This window comes from Dinoponera quadriceps, unplaced genomic scaffold, assembly GCF_001313825.1.
Source record: "Dinoponera quadriceps isolate SergipeBrazil2010 unplaced genomic scaffold, ASM131382v1 scaffold2076, whole genome shotgun sequence".
NCBI lineage: Eukaryota > Metazoa > Arthropoda > Insecta > Hymenoptera > Formicidae > Dinoponera > Dinoponera quadriceps.
This window is the reverse complement of record NW_014556116.1, coordinates 6,529-28,265: the sequence shown is the minus strand read 5'-3', so window position 1 is coordinate 28,265 and position 21,737 is coordinate 6,529. Positions and strand designations below refer to the sequence as shown.

The following is a 21,737-nucleotide window of genomic DNA, read 5'->3' as shown; positions in this document are numbered from 1 at the left end:
TCTGATCACCGTTCATGTTCGCATTGGCTGAGTTAATCTTTGCAATCAAATGGCGGAACCAATAAGCACAAAAATGAGGCAAATTTAAACAAAAGTATAAATAATTATATAAATAATAATAATTATTAATCGCAGATGTTTGTCATAAAACCCAGCCGAACTCCTGCTCTCTCCCGCGTCGACAATCACTCATAGATTCAATTCCCTCTGTAATTCCCGCTGGCTACATAGTAAAACATTTTGTGTTAAATTTAACACATTTCACAAACGGTCGGCACAAATTTTTGCGTTAATTTAACATAAAGTGAATATGTTGAAAAGTAATATTATGACAAAAATTAACAGAAAATTGATACGTTAATCGGCAGTAAAGTGTAAATATTTTAACATTTATACATGTTGGATATCGATTCAAAATACTGAGATAATAAGAAAACACGATATGTTCACACACGGGGTATGTTACAAATTTAACAGAAAAATTTCAACAAGAACTGATTTTAACGCAAATATTAGATGTTTCTTTACATCATTTCATTACTATGTTTATAAATTGTTACAGACATAATTTATAAAATGAACAGTCTTCTAAAATATATATAGAATTAAATCATTTAACTGTGTTGAATTTTGCCGCTAAAGATTACTTTCTTCAGTCGACTTCGATCATTTTGCCTACTTACATTTGCATTTTAGATGTAATTAGAATTCTAATTTTGATCGTTTCTGTTGTAGTACAGAAGTGTGTGGTCGATTGCAATTTCCTATAGATTAATATCGCAAGGAAGAGATATAATAATATTACTTATCGTAAAGGAGTTAATTTTTCATTCAAAACAATTCAGTCTATCATTTAGACACGTGTTCCGCCATTTTATTATAAAACAACGACCAGACTGTCTTCTAGGGACTCCCCGCGTGACAGAACGAAAAATAGAGAAAAAGAGGCAAAGGCCGCAATGTTACGCCGGGAGTGAGGAGAGGAAAACATATCGATATTTTGTAAATATTATTCAACGCAAATCTGCGTTCATATGCCGAGCGACCGGAGTTATCGCAACAGTAAAACGCAACTCCACCATGTTGCTCCGCGTCGGTTTTATTGGATTTAGTTACAAAGGAATAAGCACGATCCCAACGTAGGATTGAACGTCGGATTTTCCTAATAACCGCTCGGCGGCACTTTCGATCAGTAAAAACGCCGCGCAGGATTCCCTCCTTCGCGAGATAAGGAATTACCACGCGCGATATCCACGCACGTGAATCACGAGGGAGAAGCGGGCGAGTTTCGAGCGGTCGTCGGAGCCGCGATAATTACGACCGCGAGAGACGGTTCTTCCGCGGCGAAACCAATGGCTCGAGCGAGAAGAGAGGGTCGTACGAGAGAGGGAGGAAACACGGAAGAACGAAGGAGACAGATGGCATCTGAGAAACGGCGATGGCGGCGGAGGAAAGAAACGGTAGAGTTATGGCATGAGGAGAGACGACGTGGTCGCGTGCGTTTCGCGGCTGCTTTGCGCGCACACACGCAGAGTCTCGCAGTCACGTGACCAGAGCCCGCCCCGCCAGAGTGTATATCCAGTTTTTAGAGTCCGGCTGGATGAGCCCGCGCTCATTATCGATCCGTTTCAAAATTATAACTCGGCGATGTCGTTAGGGCAGTCACCTTGGCGCTTATTCCGTTTCCGGTTTTACGCTCCCTGAAATAAAAAGCTGCGCGATAAACAAACACTCCTTCGAGCGAATCGCGTTTCATCGACACGCATATTGTCGGTCTGTTCATTGCAATTTCGTCGATCATTTACAGTGAGATCCGCGGAGATCGCGATTTTGGCCGGTCGTTGATTTAACATTGCTGTCGGTCGGGAAAATTATTTTCGGCCTCAACTATACCCTTGTTTTGATTTTAACCACAAAAAATAGCAGGAACACATTGCTACTGTTCAAGTAATATCTATTCAATCAAAATCGGTTATTCCGATATTCTTTAGCAAATATTTACTACAAGTAGAAGTATAATTGATATTTCATTGTAGATTATGCTGTTGGTAATTCTTAATATCATTCATCGTTTAGCTTGATCAGAGTTTAGTGAAAATCACCCTTAAGGTCTCTCTTTCACCAAACCTCGATTAATCATCAATTAGATTAATCGGAATTTGGTGGAATAAAGAGCAGAATGGCTGGCTAATAATTTTAATATAATGTTTTTCCTTATTATACAACGGTTTGTCAAACCAAACGGCTTTTTAATTTTCCAGATACAAGATAATCATTGTGCGTTAATTGAGACTCACAAGACATTGTCCGATAAGTCAGCCATTCCTTTAAGGGCTAAACCTTTAGTGTCTACAATGAGAATTTAAAGCCTTTAAACTTTAAGCCATGAGAAATTGACCAATCGAATGTGAGAAGAATAATCGATTGGTCAATTTCTTACGGTTTAAGTCTTAAGTTTTCATTGGAAGACGTCGCTTTAAATGGTTCTCCGGCCTCGCGTAAGTAGAACGTTGCGGGACAGACTGTCCCGTCTGGCGCTTTTAACGGCTGCACTACTGCCGCTATTCCACCACGGAGGTCCTCGCGAATCGCTCGCACCAAGTAGGTACTTCGCGAGGATTCGGGGAGGAGAATAAAAGCAATGAATCCTTTGAAGAAGAGAATCGTGCGTTTTACGGAGTAACAAATGAATAGAACGCGGTCGACTGAGAAAAATTGTCGCAAACCTGCGGTGTAACATGGTCCGCTTGCAACGATGTTAGCGCACTAACAAGTCAACTTATTGGTAGTAGTTTCTAAATAGGAATTTACGATAAACATGCGTGATTATTGATGTTTCCTAACAATGTTATCACCGCATATTTATATTGAGAATGATCTCATGTAAGCGCGCTCCTATGAGATCGTAAGAAAAATAACAAACGGTCGGTCCTCCTGAGAGAAGCGTTCGCGTGAAGAGTGCGAACGGCAGCTGTGAGAACGTACAGCCAGTAGTACGATCAAAAAGCAGAGTTCGAGAAATGCGCGTCGTCGTGATCAAAGAGTGTCCCGGTGTTATTTGCGGAGAATCGATAATTTTAAGGTTTTTACGCCGTCCTGTTGCACGATACTCTCGATCTTTCATTGGATTTCTATTTTTGAGACGGACTAACATTTTTATCGATCGATCTAAATCCGCATGCAAAATCTCCCTGACAATTACTTGATTTTTTTTGCTTATCAGCTAACTTAGCATTATTTAGCCACTAGGAGAGGTGAGCGTTACATTATTGTCTGGATACAAATTTACCACCTAACGACTAGGCATCCACGAGGTTCTGCCAGGGTAACTCTGACGATGTCTGAAATTCCCGCAGTTTTCGCAGTTCTAATAGATTGCTCAAGGTAGCGAAATTAAATTTAAAATTGAAATTTTTAAATTAAATCTACATAAGAGAGAAATTAACAGGTATTATCAAAGTAAGTTTTTATATCAAATTTCAACTTTGGAAATAACTCACGACTCGAGAGGAATAACTAACCGGCCGATGATCCATAGCATGTTTACGCATCGCGTCTTAATTCTCAGCGCGTCGCATTGCGTTACGTCGCGAGACGAGGCGGCTAATTCCTGTGTTCTCGGTAAGCCGAGCGTGAAGCGCAACCTCGGTCATCCCCTTCGGTCAAGCCGACTGCGCCGATTGATGCGCCGCATAGGGTGGCGAAGAGACGCCGACTAGAGATGGCGTGCTCGGGACGTCGTCACCAGTGGTAGCGGCGGCAATGGTGCGGGTGGCGTTTAGTACACACCGCATGTATACGAGGAAGAAGGGGCAGAGTTCACCGGCCGCGGAGAACCGCCTGCCTTTCTCTCTTTTTCTTTCTCATCTCGTCCTTCTTCGTCGACCAGAGTCGAGCTTCGCTCGCGTTCCCTTTCCGCCGGTATAACGTAGATATAACGCGCGAGATATGCTCGCCTCCCCTTTCATCGACCTCTGAGGTGTCCATCTCAAGGTCACTCTCTTCTTCGCCATTCCCGCGGCTGGATCGGTCTACTCCCGAGCGTTGCACCCGGCTAAATGTACTTCTCTGTCACGCGAAGGGGTACTCCTTCCCGAGCGGACAGTTGTGCGCTTTATTTCTTATGTGTAAAGAGCAGCGGTTAGTTCCTGAAAAAAATTAATAGACCCTGCCAATTTAACAATATCAATTGCGTCGTATCTTAGACGATGCAACTGATTCGCGAACACCACTTCGGTGAAGATGTTCTGCGCGGATCGAGCACCTCGAGCGCTATGATTAGCGCATCGCGATATTAGTCACAATGCGATTTCTCGGCTGTGTACCGACTCTGTTCTGTACAATATGCTAATAATATGATGGTTCTACCATCTGTACGCGGCCCTCTTGCGAGATTTTCTACGCCCCTGAAATTATTTCCTCTTACGATCCTTTCATGCACTACGTATTCTAGTCTACCCGTTTAGAACATTTTTTGATATCCAATTGGTTTTCCAAAATAATTACGAATTCTAGGTGGGAAATCTACGCAGTTTCCGGTCGGAAGTGTGATGTTTCAAACATACAGTTCTAAATGAGAAACATTAAGTATTTTCGTCAATGTTTACCCAAGGACTTTTCCATTTTACATATTATTTACAACAAGTGCTCCTTTGATACTACAAGTTCGTTTCTTTTCTCCGCTTAACGTAGAGTTTAAAATTTCGATTCGGGTAAACACTTAAAGTGTTTCGTATATTTTGTTCAAACGTAAAATAAATGCTCCTTTGATGCTACAAAGGGAATTTTTTAGTCCTCCAGTGTCTAAATTTTAATTTTATATCAAGTCCTCTAGGACTGGAAAAGACGGGAATAACACCAAAGAAGACTTTCGAAGACTAAAAGTAAAGGACTAAGATTTCGGCTCGGGATATTTTGCATAAGAATTCTTAATTGGTATTGTTGTGAGATAACCTATTTTGGGACAATTTTGGATTTTATAATCGGAATTTATGCTGTATCTAGGAAAATCATGAGAAATTTCTGCATGCAGATAGTAGTTACACATATTTAGGATTCTGCTTACGGACGAATACAATATTTTTACTGCCTGACGAAAGGAGGCCTATCGTTTCCTCTTGTCTGACTTGAGAGATATTCGTAAGAAAGTATTCTCATTTCAGGCGGATGTTCGATTCGCGTGCGATAAGCGTGGCATTTTTCGCATGGCAATGACGGAGGATTCCGTGGATAGATAAGAGCAATAACCGAGAATATATAAAAACACACCGGAAGTGAGAGGAGGGAGGGAGAGAATTAATTGATACTGTGATCGAAGCGAACATGTGCAGAGAGTAAACGCGCGATGAAAAATTGCAACGGGGAACGCTATGAAATTATTCAATTATATATCCATTTAACTCGATGTTATACTTAACTGTCATAAATATGCATACATCGTTTAAGTCAACGCGACGCAGCAGGAAACGAACGAATTAAATCGATTCAGCGGTCGTGTTACAGCCGATCGATTATAATAACACGGCCAAAGATTTGATTTCAAACAAAATTGCGAACGCTGAAAATAGGAGCTCCGGTGGAATACATCGATCCTTTCCTACGCTGTCTAGTTTCGCCTCCTGTGATTTATCGGTTCCTGTAAGTCTAAGTAGATTAATTGTTCCAATTTCCCAATAATTATTTCAATATTCATTAGCAAATGTTTACTGGAATGTAGCACTTTTTTCTTTCGGTGTATAGAAATCCTCGCGCTCAGACGGAGGCGCGCGATCTTTCGGGAAGTTAGTCGCTGCATTAGTATGCCGACCCGTCCTTAGTTCGCGATAGACGCGCGAACTCTCTTCCCCTCCTCTCTCGACCTCCGTAGTAGCCCTCATATGAGCGTCGCGGTAACAAGACACGTGCTACGCAGATGTCGCGTCCAGGAGCTCTCTCGACGGGACGCCGAGTCGTGATTTAGGCTAATTATGCGCGACCGGCCGAGTAGGTTTCTCCTACCACAGTCATATCTATGTGACCTCTCTCGCGTCGTGGAACGCACACGTGCGCGACCGGCACACGTACGCGTTTCCCCAGCTGGAACTCTGCTGTAGGATCGTTTACCTGACCGTCTCGCGAAGCGGTCACTCGGTGCGAATTTCCGTTCTTCGCGACACTCGAGCGCGCTGAGAACGCTCGCGTTCGCTCCTACACATTACCCTTGCTGCATGCCTTGCATTTCTATTCGCGTTTCCCCCCGTAATTATGTGCTCGCGCTTATGTATACACGGGACTACGATTTCAACCAGGAGCTGCTCTCGGGCTTTGCCTCGCATCGAAAGAAGCATTTTTGCTATTTCTAATCGCATAATTACGGTCAGAATTATTTCTCCAGTAAGCAAGCGTTAAAATGATTTTCGTTGGGGTCTACTTGACAATGGACGGACTGAACGCTTTCTGATTATAAAAACCCATTTTGACAACTGGAAATTCAACCAAAACGCTGGTTGATCAGGTAGATTCAGTCAAACTCTTCTTTTTTTTTTCCATGTATAATTGAGGACGAAAATTCCGACAATTTTAGTGAGATTTCTCTCAAGACCAGTTGGAACAGTTAGTGTTTTTCCGGAACTTTCGATATCACGCTCGTTGAATTTCTAGTCGGAGCTCCGACAGAAGAATACGATGAGCGATCCTACACGTTGCTTATCGCGCGAGATATATGAGATATGCATCGAGCGGACGCGGATAGACGTAATAATTGTAATTCCCTTATACATGTAAATGCGGCTGTATATGTAGCGTCTATGTACAGCGGCACGCGCTTATACATAGTGTGTACGAAATTACACCGGTGGTGGTAGTGGTGGCTGTACTAAATACCGATCCTTGACTACGCGTATAATTATCCGCGCGTATCGGTAGACGGTCTTATGTACGGCTCCTCGCTAATGTACAACGCGTCTATGTATTCGCGCACCTACGTACGTCGTATATCTCGACATTTTAATAGACTGAGCGGCTATCAACAGAGGGGGGTGGGGGGAGGAGGACTCCACACCTGTGCATTTGCATAAGCGTCTGTCATCATTCGCGTTCTACATGCGAAATTCAGATATCGCGATGTATACCGGGTATTCGCACTGATCGCGAGCCACCTTGTGTATATACACCCGGCGGAGGAAAGCCTCTCTTTTTCCTCGGACGTTCCGGCGCAAACTCGATAGTCTCTGCCAACGTTCGACAACGATGGCCGCGCGCAATTCCAATAAAAACCTCTGCAGGAGCGACCGTACGATACGCAATTTGGCGATGCTTAGGAGGGGGCGAGACCGCCGGGGTGGTGTATCGAGATACAAACTCGCAACTAGATTACGAGGGTTCGAGAGAGAGAGAGAGAGAGAGAGAGAGAGAGAGAGAGAGAGAGAGAGAGCCGCGAGGTCGAAGGGTCATCGGCGGGACACGGTCGCGCCGTGGCTTGTACTTCGCCGTCCGATCCTCCTGGGCGCTGTGAAATATAGAAGAACGGTAGCCATTTCATATCATCGCCGGCCGGTACGACACCGACGACAGGACAATAGTCGTCGTCCAACTTTTTGCAAGAAACAAAATTCCGGCCCTCCCGCGGCGAAGCCGCGCTCTGTCTCTTCGAATGACGAAATTTAGCGCAATAACAGAATGAGAGATACAAGCACGAGAAGGAACGCAATGTCGTCGTGAAAGCGGGATGGAAACTCTCAAATTCCATTGGGCCCAATAAATATCCGAGAACAACAACCAGTCGTCGAGATTCTTCGAGAGACGTACCGCGTTTCATGGCGAGAAGACGCATAGAAAATTTCTTGGGATCCAATTGAGACTCGATTTCCCAAAGTAATTATGGATTCTAATTGGGAAATCTACGCAGGTTAGGAGTGTATTGTTTCAAAGGTCGATTGTTTCAACTTCTTCGTAAGATTTACCCGACTTATTGGACAGACCAATCAACAACAGCCATTGATGTTTGCCTAATTGTCGGGTAAACCAAAAAGTTGGAACAATAAAAAAATATTTGTAACTATGTAATCATCATAGTGAAAGAATCGGAAGAACTATAATTTCTCTCCGTATGGTCATTCAATGTTTTCTCAAAGATTGTTTCCATTCTATACCACGATTGAATAAAATATATGAAACATTTAAATATTCATCTGAGCCGAAATTTTAATCCTACCTTAATTTTCTTCTACATTAAGTTCAAATTGTTCAAAGTTCTGTTCTTTTGTTTCTTCCGTGCTACAAACGGGGCAGTTGTTGCAATTTTTTCCACTTGAACACTCAATGTAGAACTGAAATTTAGATTCTGTAGGACTAAATTCCTCCCGAAATACTTGTTGTACTTCTTTCATGTTGAAATTTGTTTCCGTTTTCTCCATTTGAAGACTTGATGTAGAATTTTTAATTTTGACTCGTGTACACTTTACACACACGCGCGCGCATTATTAAACATGTAACTCTGTTTATCAACTTTAATGTGGCCCAAACTAAATTTGGTGATGACGGTCGCACAGTTAAAAGAGGCTTTTCGTGAAAAAGAGGCTTTTTATTTAGCATAAAGAAGAGTGGAATTGTCACAATAGGATAACCCATTTTGGGACAACTTTAGGCATTCTAATCTATGCTGTGTATATATATGCATATATACGGCTTATATGTATGTATATAGGAAAATCTGGGAAAATTTTTACGCGAGAAACCGATGGAAAAAGCGATGATCGGCTAGCCTGGCGGAGAGCGTGCAATTTAGCGGAATTTTACGGTCCTCGTAACATTCTTGCCGCGTCACGCGTACGCGCAATTAACGAGTTAGCTACTATGTAATCACGCGTGTCGTTAAGATGTCCAAAGAAGCTTGGTCCAAAGAAGCGTGGTCTCGCGTCAGCTCTGTGTCTCGTTCGACAGTCGAATCCTGTGTTTAAAGTCGATTTGCGCGGCCAACTTGTTATTACAGCGAGTCGATGCTCGAGGCACGCGGCATCACGTCGTAAAGATTACACGTGAAAAAGCCGCCGTTAAACACCAGTTGCGGGATTCCGGCGCGTTATACTCACTGACACTCGAGGCACTCTTGTATTAGCCGTGATAAAGCACGCCTCGGGAGATCCGGTGGCGACATTTATTAACGCTTTCTTCAACGGCTCTGTATTTACGAGCAAAATAACAAGAGAGAGAGAGAGAGAACATCTCAATTCCGTCTTTTCCTATGCGACTACTTTTTTGAGAGGAGGGGTGATAAGAATGTAAATAAATGGCTGTCGCAGAAAATAGCTTTTCGTTGATATGCGTGAAAGGCAGCTCGATATAATAACTATAGACATAAGAATATATAGAAGGAGCATCACTTTAGGCGAGGAGGAGAATGTAAGATTGGTAGGGAAGAAGAAGATTTTCTTTCGGTTAGTTTCGTTCGTTGGGTTACAGAGTTGTTGTCAGGTGAAGAACAATGAATTTCTGCATTGTATATCGTAATAATAACAAAAACTATGAGTAATATATATCCTTTTCAATTATTTCCATGATGACTTATCAATGTCACATCACTGAAAGCCTGTCCCCGAATCTCCGTTAAGCTCCGTTTGTATATTTTTATGTCTATGATAATAATCACTCGTTCTACCTTTATTCGGAATAAAGGGCATCATTTTCACCAGACTCGCAAAACGAGCGAGCCAACTGTAACTGTTCGCTTTCTATTTGCAGGTGTCGGCCGGTCAGCACATGCAGCTCACGGGTGACCTGAAGCCCGGTGTCTCCGTCGCCGCCCAGCAGGGCATGTTTTTCAGTCAGCAACAGACGGCCAATCAGCCCGGTCCGGGCAATCAGACTGACACTTACTGCTCGGTCTCGCAGTCACAGACTATCAACTTCACCCAGCAGAGCCTGAGGCAAAGGGCGGCAGCCAGCGGGGTGCAGCAACCTGGAGCCGCAACGGGGGCGCGCGGTCATCCGGTGCCGGCTGGCCAGGTCGATCAGCATCAACACGCAAAGATCTTACAACAACAGCAACTGATGCGTGCGCAACAGGTAAGAGCGACTTCGCCTTCGCGAATTCTTTTCACGCGATCGATGAGACAACTCTGGCCTCTCGTCATTGAGTAATTTTGCTAATCGGCGCTTTCTTCGTCATCTACGCTTTCTACGTGCCTTGCAGCAAAGAGACCCTTTCAAGTCGGGTGTTTGAAAATTACATCAATTTCTAAGATAACAATTATTTTTATTACATTTGTCAAAATTGGCGTCAAAAATATTTATTAAAATATTTCCCATAACAATCATGCGACTATTCTTATACAACAGCACGAACGAATTACATTGAAAAATATATTTTTTGACGTGGAAAAAAATTAGTCTTAAATCAATGATAGATGTTCTTATATATAAGCAAAAATATTATAATCTTCTTGGAAGAATTTTGACTCGAGTGAATTGACTTGATATTACTTGCACTCAATTCAAGACTAAAAACGAACTTCTAACAATATATTTCTGCTTACATATGAGAATATTGATTCAAGACTATGTGTACAACAATTGTTTTATTGTTGAAAATATACGAGGTGTTTGAAAATTTTCGTTGTGTGCAGGTAGTAAAATGAACAGTCGTGTTTTGCAAAATTCGCAATAGTTAATTAAGTATGAACGCACGGGAATTTTTCTTTATGCACGTACAAAAACTACGATACGTACCAATTATCTGTGCGTACATTATGAATATACGCGCATTAGAAACTAGCTATTACTGCCCTTTATTTTTACATTATCCGATTTTGTATTCATTCTTTTTCATTTTATTCATTATTCATTTTATTATAATTTACTTAACAACGCAAACTTTCAACATGCTCCATGACGTTTGCTCCCGGGTTGGTGTCCTTCGTGGATTCATTCCAGCTCGCTTCTTCCGGCAAAAAGACCTTGGTATCGTTTGCGTTCTCGAGGATCGCTCGTTTCTTCGTCATTCCTCTGATAAACGCGCGCACAACTTCCACCGTGGCGATCGCTTCTGTAAGCTCATCGTGAGATTGCCGCGCGATACCCCCGGTGGCACATTAACCGAGACATTAAGCTCCTATCCGACGGGAGAGAGAGAGAGAGAGAGAGAGGAGAGTCCGCGACGTTCATATGCAACAGGTACCACTAGGTCTTTTGCAACTTCTGTCCCGCTGCGTTGAAAGAAGCGACACAAATAGGACAAATAGCGCGGCGCGAGCTTCCTCGGAGACGGAGAGAGAGGGAGAGAGCGACCGAGGAACAATAGGGCGAAAAGTTTTTGCGCGGAGTTTCCTGCGGGAAGAATCCGTAGCGATATCGACGAAGCCAAGATATCGGTGAATTAGCGTCCTCGACGATTATTCGTGCTTCACGCGAGATTAAACGTCGTCGTCGATACACGCCTCTTTATCCCCGCTTTTCCCGCGGCTTAATCGACCCGTTGGATGCACATCTCACATGCGGTGGCAGCTCCTCGTGATAACGCTAAATGTATTCGCTTATCTCGTAGACGGGAAGTATTGAATAAGTAGCATCTAATCGGCCGATCTCTCCGCGCATATAGCAGCAGACTGCTTCCTTTCGTTTGGGGATCGATTTCTTTTCGAGGAGACGTAGCTTTGACACCGTGATTTCCTAATCTCCCGAAATTCCGTCACCGAAATTCTTCTAATCTTCTAGGCTTACCACTCACGTCTGTGTGGAACGACAGATGTACTCTTCGTTGGCACACTTATTTTTCGCTGTTTAGTTTGGGACATCGGGTCGGTGAGAGACTTTTTTTCATACGTCCTTACTCAAATATCTATAAATGTGCTTTATCCAGTACACTTATTATATTTCCGCGGATTATACAAAAGAAAAAGTAAATTTGAAAAATTTGTTGCAGCTATTATTTTTAAAATAAGTGCATAATTTACAAGAATATATAGAATAGAAATGTATCTAGTCGGTCTGAATAAAAAAAAACTAATAGCTAACTAATAGGAGCCATTATCCGGCCGCTAGGTGAAGTAAGTGTTATATTACTGGTTAGTAACGACGTTACATAAAGGTAAAAAAAAATTTTTTGAATTAAAATTGGTTCTTGTTGAGATTTTTATGTTTAACTTTTAACACAACTTTGTGTTAATTTAACATGTATTATCTTAACATTTTGTATTCAACATGTGTAAAAGCGTTAAAATAATGCATTTTATGTCTCAGTACCGATTAATGCATTAATTTTGCATAAAATTAACACAAACATTCGAACGGACCGTTTGGGACATCTGTTGTTAAATTTAACAATACAATATTTCTTACCGCATCGATTATTACCTTTTAAATTGTACAAAATACTGTGTACAAAATAGTGACTAAACATTAAATTTCTACTAAGGTTCTACACAGCAAGAAGAAAAGTTTTAAGAAATGAATTCTCTGTTTACATATACGATAATTCAAAGTGTAACAACAATAGAGTCTGCATTTTTCGCCCCTTTCGAATGCTAAACTAAATTGACAATAAAATCTCGCCGTCGATATGTTCCATCGACCTCTCGAAAACGATGATCGTGGAATCGTCGTGCGCGATTAAACGCGTCGCCGGGAAGTCGATTTAACGACGTGAAATTGCGTGGCACACGCGTAGCTACATTTAACGAGAGACCGCCTAGATCTCTTCGTTGCGAGGACCGCCTATTGGTGGCTGACTCAGTCGCAGCGCGATCATTATCTTGATAATTCTAAGGTAGCAAAGACGACGACGACGACGCTCGTGCTCCACTTACTAATTGTATGTTTCACGCAATTGGTTAGTCATCCGTTCTTCCAGGGACGGGCGAGAAAGCACATACATATGCGATGCTTTTCCATCGAGAGAGCATTTATAGCTTCAGGATACCATTAATATTAAATTTGTAAAATTTAAGGTTCAAGTTGGCAAGTATGGTGTCGCCCAGAAAAAAGGCCGAATTTATCAAACAATGGATAAACTAATCGCGTTTTGGTTGAAGGAAGCAGAGTTTCTGGTTCTTATGATCCAAATTTGGTTCTCATAATCAGAGATTTCTTCAACCGAAACGCGTTTGATTAGTTCACTGTGTAGTAAATTCGATCAAATATTTTTTTCTGTGCGTCAAGGTAGATTTTTATCAGTCTGTAGGCCATCTAAATGGCTGCAAACTAAGAGCTTCGAAGTAGCATCAAAATTTTGACTCAGATATATCTTTTTCGAGTATACTTCGTTATCCGGCATCTCTCTCTCTCTCTCTCTCTCTCTATCCATCTATCTGTTTATCTCTAACAATGTTGCTCGCGCGAACCTATTGCAAGCACATTCGACGGATACGCGCATCGCGGGTACATCACGCAGCGCGTGAATTACCTCGTTTCGCTCACCGTGATCGCGGACGTCTCGGGCGTAGTTGCGCGATTGCATTTCTCACTTCCTGGTGTTACGCGGACGCGTGGAAAGTCTCTCTGCGAAGGAGAGGACGACAATGGAAACAACAGCGACCGCCGCAGGAAGCCGATGCTACGGCGGCGATCGCTTTCCTCGTCGCCGTCGTTCACCCTTTCGCTCTCTCGCCTCGCCCGTCCGTCCATCCGCTCGCCTCCTCCTCTCCTCACCGTCGTCGCGCCGGCGTCTCTCTTTCCACTCTCGACCGAGCAACAACCTGCGATTAGGCGAGCAACGCCCTTCTACTCTCTCGAGACTCGCGGAGAGTATCGAGCCGACCTTAAAATCGGCACGTAACGATTTCGTGCAGCCGATCGGACGGATCTCCGCGATCGACTCTCCTGCAGCGGCTTCCCACGGGCAAACTTTCGTAGATTCTCCTCAAATCGAAATTTTAGTCTTATTTTAAGTCTAATTTAGTTCAACATTAAGTCTTCTCAAAGGTCTGCTACTTTGGTGCTATAAATCGGGAAATTGTTTTCTCCACTTGAAAATTTAATGCAGAACTAAAATTTAGACTCTGGAGGTCTCAGGTCTTATTTGTAACATTAAAGAAGCACTTGTTTTACTCCTTCGATGCTATAAATTGTTTTCTTCTCACTTTGAAGACTCGATGTACAATTTAAAATATCCGTTTGCCAGTTTTGCGGAATCTCTCCAAGTTTCGTTCCGAAATTTTAATACCACTTTGACGTTCTTAAGGACAATTTATTCAGTTTGCGTCTATGCTATACAAGCGAAAACCTATTTTGACGATATTTGTCAACTTCTCTCTTGAACCTCAAATTCTACAGATTTCAGTTCGTAATGTTACCTCGCACAATCTATTTTGACGCTAAAACAGCGAGAACGGAAATTTACTATCTAAATGTCTTGCAATGGAATCTTACTTAATGAAAAGTGGCGATATTTTTTATTTTATTTCATTTTATTCGAATAATATTGAAAATAATCGCTCGAAGTCGCAAGTGCCTTATTAAAAGTGGATTCCATACATGTTGCAATCGAATTTGTTTTGATGACGGTATAATAGATTCGCTTTTCGAGTGAAAATATTCACCCTACGATTCACAGAATGGAGAAATCATTCGAGTAAAGAATCATTCGGGTGACACTCAGTTTTTCGAGTGTTATTTCACTCGAAGAAATTTAGAGAGTAAGACATTATTAAAGTAGGAGTAAATTATATTATTGGAATGAAGAAAGTGAGCAAAATTGTCATCTTCTACTGTATTGTGAATTAAAAGATGAATGAAAACATTGGGCCAAAATTTCGACACGCATCTGTCTGTTTTTAATCTCGGTGTCTCTTGCGATTTCAGGCGATGCAACAGCAACAACACATGACAGGTGCAATGGGGAGTGTACGGCCGCCACCGCCCGAATACAAGGCTGCGGCCCAGGCGCAAATGATGCACGCCGGTATCGGTATGGGACAGCAGGCGAGGTTCGCCAACACTGGACCCATGCGTAGAGTTACCCAACAACCTATGCCGCCGTCTGGTAAGCTACAAGATACTACAGATTTCAATCAGAGGAGATCGCGGATATCATTCATTTTATCTATATTATTGCATTTAAACGAGCTTTTCATCAAAAGAAACGATAATGAAACCAAAATACGACAAAAACATAAATAATAAGAATTGACGAAAAAAACAAAAGTTGAACCATACCTCATAATCTCTTCTTCATTTATTATTATTTTTATTTTCTGGCTGATTATTATCTTGCGATAATGATTACACATTGGATATTCACAAATATTTTACTCGCTCAAAGGCAACTTTTAATATTTTATCAAATTCACTGACAACTAAACGAAAAAGAAAAAAAAGATTGGAGAGATGAGACAGTTCATGTTACCACATCGTATATGCCTTAATGTTATAATTAGGATTACTTGTACAATTTTTCACCTTACAGATGTCTAAGGCCGATAATTCTCATTATTATTACCGTTGTGGTCAATAGACGAATAATAATAATAATTATTATTATTATTATTATTAATGTCATTGTTGTATATTTGTTATTATAATTGTCATTGTTGTTGATAAAATTATATTCATCAGCATATATTAGAATATGTGATACTAGCTGTTGCAATTCATACGTTGAAAACTCTCAGACTGTCAACTATCTCTCTTCATCAGATCCGTTCTTTATTTTTTTTTATCGATGTAGTCTTCATCATCCATTGTTATATCATCTGTTTTAATTATTTATCATCAATGTGTTGTTATCATCGTTGCTAACTGTAGACCAATATTTACAGAATGTCTAACAATTATCATACCAATGTGCAAATACATCAAATTAAGAAGGAAAATTCTCTGCCGCGTTTTCAAAATTGTACAATAATCAATAAAGGAATTAATTGAAAAATATCAACGGGTAGGACGAGTTCTCTATGGGGCTGTAGATGTCCGTTGATAATCTTTCGGCCATGATATGCGATACTGGACTGTACACTGAAAAAAGAATCTGATAATAAGTATTAAAATTTAATAAATATTTAACGGGCAAATATTTGATTATTGCAACCAAATAATTTAGTTCCGTATATACAATATACCGTGTGGTCCCGTACATTTACAGTATACAGAATAAATTATTCGGTTGCAGTAATCATATATTTGGTTGGCAAATATTCACCAAATTTTAGTACTTACTACCAAATCCTTTTTTCAGTGTTCATGATTTTCTGTCCATATGTTTTACCTGCATACGAGCATTGCTGTGATCATTGTTAGAGCCTCTTTATAAATATTTATTAAACGAAATTTTAACGTTTTACCAGATTTACCGGAAGCATCGCCTAAAAAAAGAGGAAGAAAAAGGAAGTCTGAAAACATTGTACCATATCAACTTGAGTGCCTTGGATTGTTACGAAACCAAACGAATCAAATCAATTCGTCCACACATATAAATGCACACAACACTCCTTTACATCCGTTAGCGGAAACTACTTTCCAGTATCCGTCCAGTACGCATTTTTTATTTTTTATTTATCTTCATTCCATTATTATCACTCTCTTTAAATCGTTTTTATCGTCACTGCTGGACAGTAGATGAAACATCGCTCTTTGGATGGAGCAAAACATTATTAATATTGTATCGGTTCCACTGGAAAAAAATATTTTCAATTCTTCTTATGGAACGTCACTGCTGGACAGTAGACGGAAACTTATTTCTCATTATTCACGATATTAACATTGTATCAGATCAACTGGAAAATATGGGAGAGAAGAAAAGGAGAAAGAAGATAAAGATAAATACAGTTAACACAACAACAACCGAATACTCCGAGAACCAGCAAATGCAGCCGATGAACATCAATTTGCATATCAATCCGAAAACAAGTCAATCCCCACACATGCAATATTGTCCAGGATCGTTCACAGAAACTACATCTGAAAGTTATGAATGTGGTCATGCAGGGCCGTCTACAAAAATTGCACTGCAGAACTATCCTCCTTGTATGCGTCTTTTATGTTATTTTTATTTTATTTATTTTATATTCCAATTTCGATATATATATTATGTCGATGTACATGAAATGTTGGATTTTTGTTATGTATATTATATTGGCTAAATTATATTGAAGATGTACTATAAATTAATGGCAAAAACAATATAATCAGTCAATGTTTGTGTATTAATATTATCAGTTTTTTTTTCTTTCCGGAAATATCGTACGTGCAAGCGGTATTAATCTTTGAACCGCAATATGAGTGAAATACACAATATTATCCGATATTAACTCGGAAACAGTGCAGGCAGCTCGCAAAATTGACCGAATTTACGGTGACAATACAGTTAACGAGCGGACCATTCAACGTTGGTTTAAAAAATTTCGTTCAGCTTCAAAACGAACCTCGGAAACAATTGTTGACAACGATGTTTCAGAAAAAAATTGATAATCTTAATACACATTAGAGACATCGAACTGATATGTATTTTTTTTTCCAAGCGCATATGTCTTCAATATGGCCAACATAATATGCATAACAAGGATCCGACATTGCACCAACCTAATTTTTTTATATGTATAATTTATCATGATGTTTTTTTTAATTATTGTTTTATATTCAAATATTTTTAAATTGTATTTTGTATTGAAAAATTATCGAGCGGTTTTCAACAGAAAGCTCTGCAAAAGGTATGTTTGTAACAATTACTGCAGAATATTTTTTCTGTTGTTCGTGTGCACACTGATGGCAGCTATTTTTTGCATGGTGAATTCCGCCAAGAAATGCCCCAAAATCGTCAACTCTGAAGCTGTCATCTATAGTGTACATTTTGACATCTGTCACATAGACAAATAACGCAGATAATTTTAAGAAGTTTTCCGCGTACCGCGAAATATGCTCTGTCGTCCGTTCTATGACCGCTACTTTCCATAAAGAGTATGGTACGACTGTTACGAAAGATAGTTTCCAAAAGATTCCGTGCCCCGGAATATGCTCTGTCCATGTTGATGGCGGCTGCTTTGCGCGAAGAGTTCCACAAAGACTGTTCTCCATGGAACATCATTTATGACACGCCCACACTGTGTTGCGACAGATAATTTTCAGAAGATTCCGTATGTCGGAATATGCTCCGTCGTACGCTCAATTGCATGTTGTTACGACGGATAATTAAGGCTCCTTCGCTTCTTGTTTGATGAGACGTCAGAAGCGAAAAGACCGAAAATCTTCGCGAAATATGTTGAAACAATAGGATACGGCCGTAAAATAACACTTGCGATCGATTGAGCACATTTGCAAAATATTCCGAAAAGTTTCCTCATGATCTGACAATCAATAAATAAGTGTAAAATTAACAACACAACTTTCTCTATTTTTTTTTTTTAGCCTGATTTCGTCGCGTTAATTTCTCTTTCTTTCCTTTCATTTAATTTTATTGATTGTAAGGAGAAAATTTACGGAATATTAACAAGTGTTCTCGATTGGTCACGATATATCATTTCATATTCTTTTACTTCAACATATTTCGCAAGAATTTCAGGCATACGTTTTTGATATCGTTAATCAAGACGACAGGAGACGACGGGACAAAATTATACACGTATATTTGCAATAAATCCAAGACATTCACACTGGTGCATGATTTCGGCTAGCGAGTTATCGAATTTGCAGCGACGCCGTCATTACGGATGTTTTTCGCAGGTCCGATGATGAGGCCGCAACTGGCGCAACAGCAGCAGCAGGCGTTACACTCAACCGGCGGTAATATGTACATGGGCGGCGGCGGTGGGATGGCCGCCATCGGCGGTATGCATCAGATGCACCAGCGGCTAGGCTACCCGAGAACCAACAATCAGCGGCCGCCTAACGTCAACGTCGGCCCTCCGGATGGCCTTGGGAATAGCATCGCGGGTCGCGGTGGCCAGCAGGAATGGCGACACGTTCTGATGCAGCAGCAGGGCTTTCAGATGCGATCGCAATTCAACCAGCAAGGTCACCAAGGTGAATGCCAAGAGAAAGAGAGAGAGAGGGAAGGAGAATCCTTTTGTCGCCGGCCATCGTCGCCGACGAATCGCGATGTCCCAACCTCGCGAACCCTTTCGAGAGAAGTGGTTTCATCGTCAGACGTTTTATTCTATTTTCTGTGCACACACACGCTTGTACGGGAAGCGTGTTTGAAAAATTCATCGAGTAGATAAACTCGCCTCTGTCGATTTATTTACCGCTGGCCGTAAAAATTATTTGCACAGGATCGGCATGCGGGATTGAATCGTGTGATTCTTTTCAGGTGGCTTCGGCATGGGCGGCGCGGGCGGCATGCAAATGACCGCGGCGCAGATGCAGCATCAACAGCAGCTAATCCGCTCGCAAAACGGCGGCATTGCCGGATCGGGAATGTCCAATAGCACGCAGATGCAGCAACTGTTGTCGCAGCAGCACCAACAACAAACGCTAGCTATGCAACAGAACAATAACCAGATGTCACTGCAGATGCAAATGTCGCAGACATCTTCCGTTAACTCGGTCAACGCTACTGGCACCGGTGAGTAGCCAAATATATCAATAGATAATTACGCACACACGTATAAAAATTAACTTTAGATCAAATTCCATCGACGATTTCGGCGATCAATATATATTTGGAAATGACATATTTCACAAAAAGAAAAGAAGACGATACCGATGGTTTCTCGTGCTTCACCAAGTAATAATTTACGAATCATCTGTCCAGGTTCCCCGTTGCATCCGCATCAGCAGTATGGTGCGGGCAGTCCAGGGGTGCGCAGTCTGCCGCAACAGCACACGCAACCACCGGCCACTACTACGGACCCGTCCGTATCGGCCACTGATTTTAGCCTCGAATTCCTAGAGACTCTTCCTACAGCAGACACGTCGAATTTCAGCGCTCAGGAGCTGCTTAATTCTTTAGACAGTACGGCTGCCTTTAATCTCGACATTCTGTAAGACCAGAACCCGACTGGTCGTCGGGAATGATACCGACTTACAATAACGCTCGAGTGAGCTCAACCGCCTCTGAAACGTACAGCGCGACGGTTCTTTCAATTTCTTATTCTCGTCGTTGCATTCCAAGCTGGTCAAAAAACGGCGATATGGCGAAGGGGAGATATAACATTAACGTCAGTGAAACGCGGAAACTACTCTCATCCGTCTTTTCTTTCATTCGGTTGAGTTTGTCAAGCTAGGTGATATAAAACGATGAATGATGCAATATAAACGTAGCTCATTTGCCGGTCAAAAATCGATTATCACGTGCCAGCTCGTCGGTGAACGTTCAGATTTCTTGGTAGACGAACTCTCTCGGCTCGATCCTTCCTCACGATCCGTGCGACGTCTTTTGTTATTGTTTCGTTGCGATGCTGCTGCTGTGACAAGTTGTTGCATCATTGAAATACATCACGTTCGCTCTACCGCATTTTATTTGGCAAGCTGCAGATCACATTGTTTTTATGTAATTGTAACTTTGTGTAAGCCTTAGTTTGTTTATATATAGCGAATAAATATAAATAAATATATGAAGAAAAATCCATTGTAAATATAGAAACAAAAGACTATTATCATATGTGACGTTAATAGTGAACGTGTAAGTAGAAATGACAATTTTTAAGACTAATTTGATGAAGCAATGCGCCACATATGTGTGTGACGTTGATAGCAGCGAACGCGATATATTTCTTTTCGAATGCTGCAGATTTGTTAATCGTTTTTTTTTTATTCATCTAAACTATGTAAATTTCTCTAGTTTTAAGTCTCTCTAGTTTTATCTAGTGAAGATTTTGCGGTGTTTTAAGTAGAATCACAGTCTCTTGACAAGAATCTCTCGACGCATATCTCAAACTCGGCATGAATTTTATTTGGTTTGATAAAATCAACCGATAGGATGAAACATCGCTTTCGTAAAAGACAAATTTGAAGGTATACGTGTAAATATTTTCCGTGTTCCACTGACGATTTCTCTTCACGCGTCTCAAGATTAGCTGTTATATATATTTCCTCTTCACGTCATCATTTTCAGATTGACGTTAATGCTTAATTTATAAGAATAGCAGTATAACAATTAGAGAGTATTCAAACATGTGCCGGCATACTTACAATTAACAAAATGTCAATTATTATACATTTGATATGAAAACGGCGAGGTGGAGAGGAATCAACGTCACCAACGTAACGATATCGGCAAAACGTGGTAACTGTTTGCGTTTTTCCTCATAGCATCGCCGTTTTTGGGGATCAACGTTAATACTTAATTTATAAGAATAGCGATGTAACAGTTAGAGAAGTAGCGTATTCAAACACATGCCCCGTTTGTGGCGTATTTGCAGTTAAAAAAATGTCAATTATCAAACATTTGATCTGAAAACGGCGATAAAGAAAGTATAAAATTGACAGTCGTTCTTGAGACGCGTAATTCCGTCAATCCAGCCGATTGTGAAATCGCGCCAGTGAAAATATTCATTCGTGTGAGTCTTCGAGTTTGTCTTCTATGAATGTTTGACGGTTGAATTTATCAAACCAAATGGTGAGGGAGGGAGGGAGGGCATATACTGAGTTTGAGGTACGCGTGTGTGTGTGATTATTGCAAACAGATACTTAAGATTAGTGAATTCCTAAGGCTGAACAATTTCAAGAAAAAGAAAAATGCTTAAGAAATATGTCGCGTTTATAAAGTAAAAGAAGGAAAATAGAACACGCGTGGAATATATTTCGATGCGCGAATTTTCATAAAAAATCGTCAGAAACAGTTTTTAAAGAATGACGGCCGACTGTTAAGAAATCTGAAGGTTTATTGGCGCGAG

General features: G+C 41.0%; 1 protein-coding gene across 4 annotated transcripts in view; it reads left to right on the top strand.

Annotated features, from left to right (window-relative positions):
* The window catches only part of LOC106746623 (neurogenic protein mastermind), a 130,369-nt gene extending 108,906 nt beyond the window's left edge, over nucleotides 1-21,463 (top strand). For all 4 annotated transcript variants that reach the window (XM_014623394.1, XM_014623393.1, XM_014623397.1 and 1 more), the window contains exons 3-7: nucleotides 9,718-10,041; nucleotides 14,773-14,953; nucleotides 18,625-18,924; nucleotides 19,211-19,465; nucleotides 19,655-21,463. In XM_014623394.1, coding sequence (XP_014478880.1) covers nucleotides 9,718-10,041; nucleotides 14,773-14,953; nucleotides 18,625-18,924; nucleotides 19,211-19,465; nucleotides 19,655-19,887 — 1,293 coding nt within the window. In that variant the 3' untranslated portion in view covers nucleotides 19,888-21,463. The remainder of the gene's footprint in view (nucleotides 1-9,717; nucleotides 10,042-14,772; nucleotides 14,954-18,624; nucleotides 18,925-19,210; nucleotides 19,466-19,654) is intronic.
* Nucleotides 21,464-21,737: the final 274 nt, after the last annotated feature.